Source organism: Octopus bimaculoides, chromosome 11, assembly GCF_001194135.2.
Source record: "Octopus bimaculoides isolate UCB-OBI-ISO-001 chromosome 11, ASM119413v2, whole genome shotgun sequence".
In the NCBI taxonomy this organism is placed as follows: Eukaryota; Metazoa; Mollusca; class Cephalopoda; order Octopoda; family Octopodidae; genus Octopus; species Octopus bimaculoides.
The window spans coordinates 7,590,400-7,593,954 of NC_068991.1; the positions used below are offsets into that span (position 1 = coordinate 7,590,400).

General features: G+C 37.0%; 1 protein-coding gene across 1 annotated transcript in view; it reads right to left on the bottom strand.

The window, feature by feature from the left end:
- Positions 1–2,428: 2,428 nt before the first annotated feature.
- The window catches only part of LOC106874871 (probable methyltransferase TARBP1), a 30,707-nt gene continuing 29,580 nt past the window's right edge, over positions 2,429–3,555 (bottom strand). The window contains 1 exon segment of the mRNA XM_014922769.2: positions 2,429–2,797. Coding sequence (XP_014778255.2) covers positions 2,524–2,797 — 274 coding nt within the window. The 3' untranslated portion in view covers positions 2,429–2,523.

The following is a 3,555-nucleotide window of genomic DNA, read 5'->3' on the forward strand; positions in this document are numbered from 1 at the left end:
TTCTATTTTTATCATCTTTGTTATTAAAGTATTGTTACACTATTTTAAAAGAAGGATTACATTAATATGTATACTTGTGATTTTGTGAGATTAAAAAAAAAAAAAATTCTTTATATCTGGAAATATCAATAGAAGTTAACAATCGTTTTGTTTGTAATAAAATTGTAATTCCAAACCTTTAACCCTTTAGTATTTAAACTGGTCATATCTGGCCCAAATATTCTACCTGTTTTATGTTCAAACTGGCCAGATCTGGCCTCTCACACCTATTTTACAATGTTATTCTAAAAATAAACAATCACATCGTCAAAACATTGGTATTTAGTACATAGAATACACCCTTGAGGTGCTTTCCTTCAGTGCTGTTGTTCATATTTATTACCAGCATCACTATATTTCCTCTATTTCTTTTCTTGTTTTTTTACTGGTCACTTATTTGGTAAGACTTAGGTCTTACCAAATAAGTAGAATAAAGGATTTGATAGACAAAATAATGGAAACACCACGTCAGATGAAAGTTTTATTATTTAATTTGAAGTTAGTCTACCTTTGGCATCAATCGCAGCTTTGATCTGTCAAGGAACTGATTCTTACAGATTCTGAGCTTTTTATTTTTTCTTTCTGAGCCACTAGTAAAACCTGCATCAGCTCTTTCAATGATGATGGTGGAGGGAAGTGGCTCCTCGTTTGCTGTTGCAAAATACACCATAAATTTTGATTATACAGAAATTTGGTGATTTAAAAAATGGCCTTAAAACATTTATTGCTTGTTTTTTTCTTTTTTTGAAAGCAATATTTGGCAGTTGTTATAAAGATGGAACAACAATTTCATTGTATGAAGCATATAGTGGTATTCGTACATAAGGTTTCATTCTCAGTTTACTTTCATTTAGTTCCAGTTATATGACTACAACCAGCTTCCAACCAGCCATGTTTATTCGCCATTTCTCTCATGTTACCAAAGATACATGATAGCACATAATACTATTTCACCTTCATATTGCATTACACTTCTCCTGGGTGAACCTGATATTCTACTCTATACTTAGAAATATAATCCCTATGTCTTGAAAAAAATTCACTAAAACGCTGGTTCCATTTCCTGATTTAACAATGTCTTTTAGTTAAAATATAGATCTACCATCAAACTGTTACAGTTAATTTGAGAAGGTATATATATATATATATATATATATAGTGTTCACATTTATAGACAGACAAGTGTTTGTTACTTCAGTGTTAGTGTACTTGTGGTTTCTCACACTCACTATTTAAATGACAAAGAGCACTGTGACATAATTTCACACTGAAGATAAGAGATAAGAAATATAAGTAAGTAGAAAATAAAAATAAAATTATTGAGTTTGTGCATAATTACAAAGAAATGAAAAGAAAAAAGAAAAAAATATATATTAATAAATGACATTATATAACAGCAAAATATTAGAAAAAAATTATTCAAGTAAAGGAAACTTGCAAATGAATTAAGATGAAATCAGAAATATAATGTGATGATTAAAAGGAGTTTTAAAAAATGGGGAACATCTGAACGTGGGGTGTAACCGGCCCACTTATGAGTACCCCTCATTCATTGGACAATGAACTTTGCTTGCGAAGACCTATTGAGGCAAGTGAAAACAAATCAAAATTGCTGATGTGGCCGATGACAGTACCGCCTGATTGGCAGTCGTGCCAGTGGAACGTTAAAAGCACATCCAAGCGTGATCGTTGCTAGGGCCACAGATTGGCTCCCATGCCAGTGGCACATGAAAAGCACCTTTCGAGCGTGATCGTTGCCAGCGTCGCCTTACCGGCACATGTGCTGGTAGCACATGAAAAACAACATTCAAGCGTGGTTGTTGCCAGGGCCAACGGACTGGCTCCTGTGCAGGTAACATGTAAAAGCATTGTGTTAACAAATATCAGTCAAATGTGAATAATGTAAATAATGTACATAATTCCTCATCTCTTAAATATAGAACTGTATGCCTTTCCTATTGCTAACCACTTTACAGAGTGTACTGGGTGCTTTCTATGTGGTACCAGCACCAGTGAGGTCACCAAGTAACTTACAAGACAAAACACCTCTACTAAGTGAGGAGTAGTATTGAGGGAAGTGGTTTTGTTTCAGGTGATCAGGTGTTAAAATATGAGAGAGAGAGACAGAAACAGGTGTTTTATTGTAGAGGAGGAACAATGGCTATCCCATTTAGAAGATAGATAGATAGATAGATAGATAGACAGACAGACAGACACAGACAGACAGACAGACAGACAGAGACAGAAAGAGAGAGAGGATGGTGGTGAAGATGTTTTGGGAGTATGACCACAAGTAACATGGACATAAATACAAATGAATGTTTATCAATACAAAGAAATATTTGGCAATTCAACTGAATATTTGATGAAATAAATAAATACAGAAAAATTTATTCTCTTTCAATATAATCAGCAATTTTATTAATAATTTACATCTGGATATCAATGGATATTGAATTCATCTGCATCAATGGATCTCCATGTTCAGTTAATGACACCTGAGCTGTAAAGTTGACGTGTATATTCCCACATCAGTATTGCTCCGCTTACGTGAACATTGAGAGAACGGACAATTCCTTGTTGTGGAATCTCAACACACACATCCAAGAGGGGGATTAGGTTAGCTGGAATGCCTTCGCGTTCATTTCTAAAAAACAAACAAAACATTGCATTAGACATAGCTGTGTGGTTAAGAAGCTTGCTTTACAACCATGTGGTTTCAGGTTCAGTCCCACTGTGCGGCACCTTGGGCAAGTGTCTTTTACTATAGTCCCTGGCCAGCCAACACCCTGTGAGTGAATTTGGTAGATGGAAACTGTGTGGAAGCCCATCACATGTGTGTGTGTGTGAGACTGGCTTCCATATAGTGTAGACATATATGTCTACAGTGGAGTTGCAATGGCCCAGTCGTTAGGGCAGCGGACTCGCGGTCATAGGATCGCAGTTTCATTTCCCAGACCAAGCATTGTGAATGTTTATTGAGCGAAAACACCTAAAGCTCCACGAGGCTCCGGCAGGGGATGGTGGTGAACCCTGCTGTACTCTTTCACCACAAAGTTCTCTCACACTTTCTTCCTGTTTCTGTTGTACCTGTAATTCAAAAGGACCAGCCTTGTCACACCCTGTGTCATGCTGATTCTCCCTGAGAACTATGTTAAGGGTACACGTGTCTGTGGAGTGCTCAGCCACTTACACATTAATTTCATGAGCAGGCTGTTCCATTGATTGGATCAACCGGAACCTTCATCATCGTAACTGACGGAGTGCCACCATATGTCTACAGGTGTATGGCTTGGAATCTGTGCTTATCACCACCACCAAATGCTTACCGGTATTTCGTCTGTCTTTACATTCTGAGTTCAAATTCCACCGAGGTTGACTTTGCCTTTCATCCTTTCAGGGTCAATAAATTAAGTACCAGTTGTGTACTGGAGTCGATCTAATTGACTGGCCCACCCCTCCCCCAAAATTTTGTGCCTTGTGCCTAGAGTAGGAAAGAATAAAGTAAGTACCAGT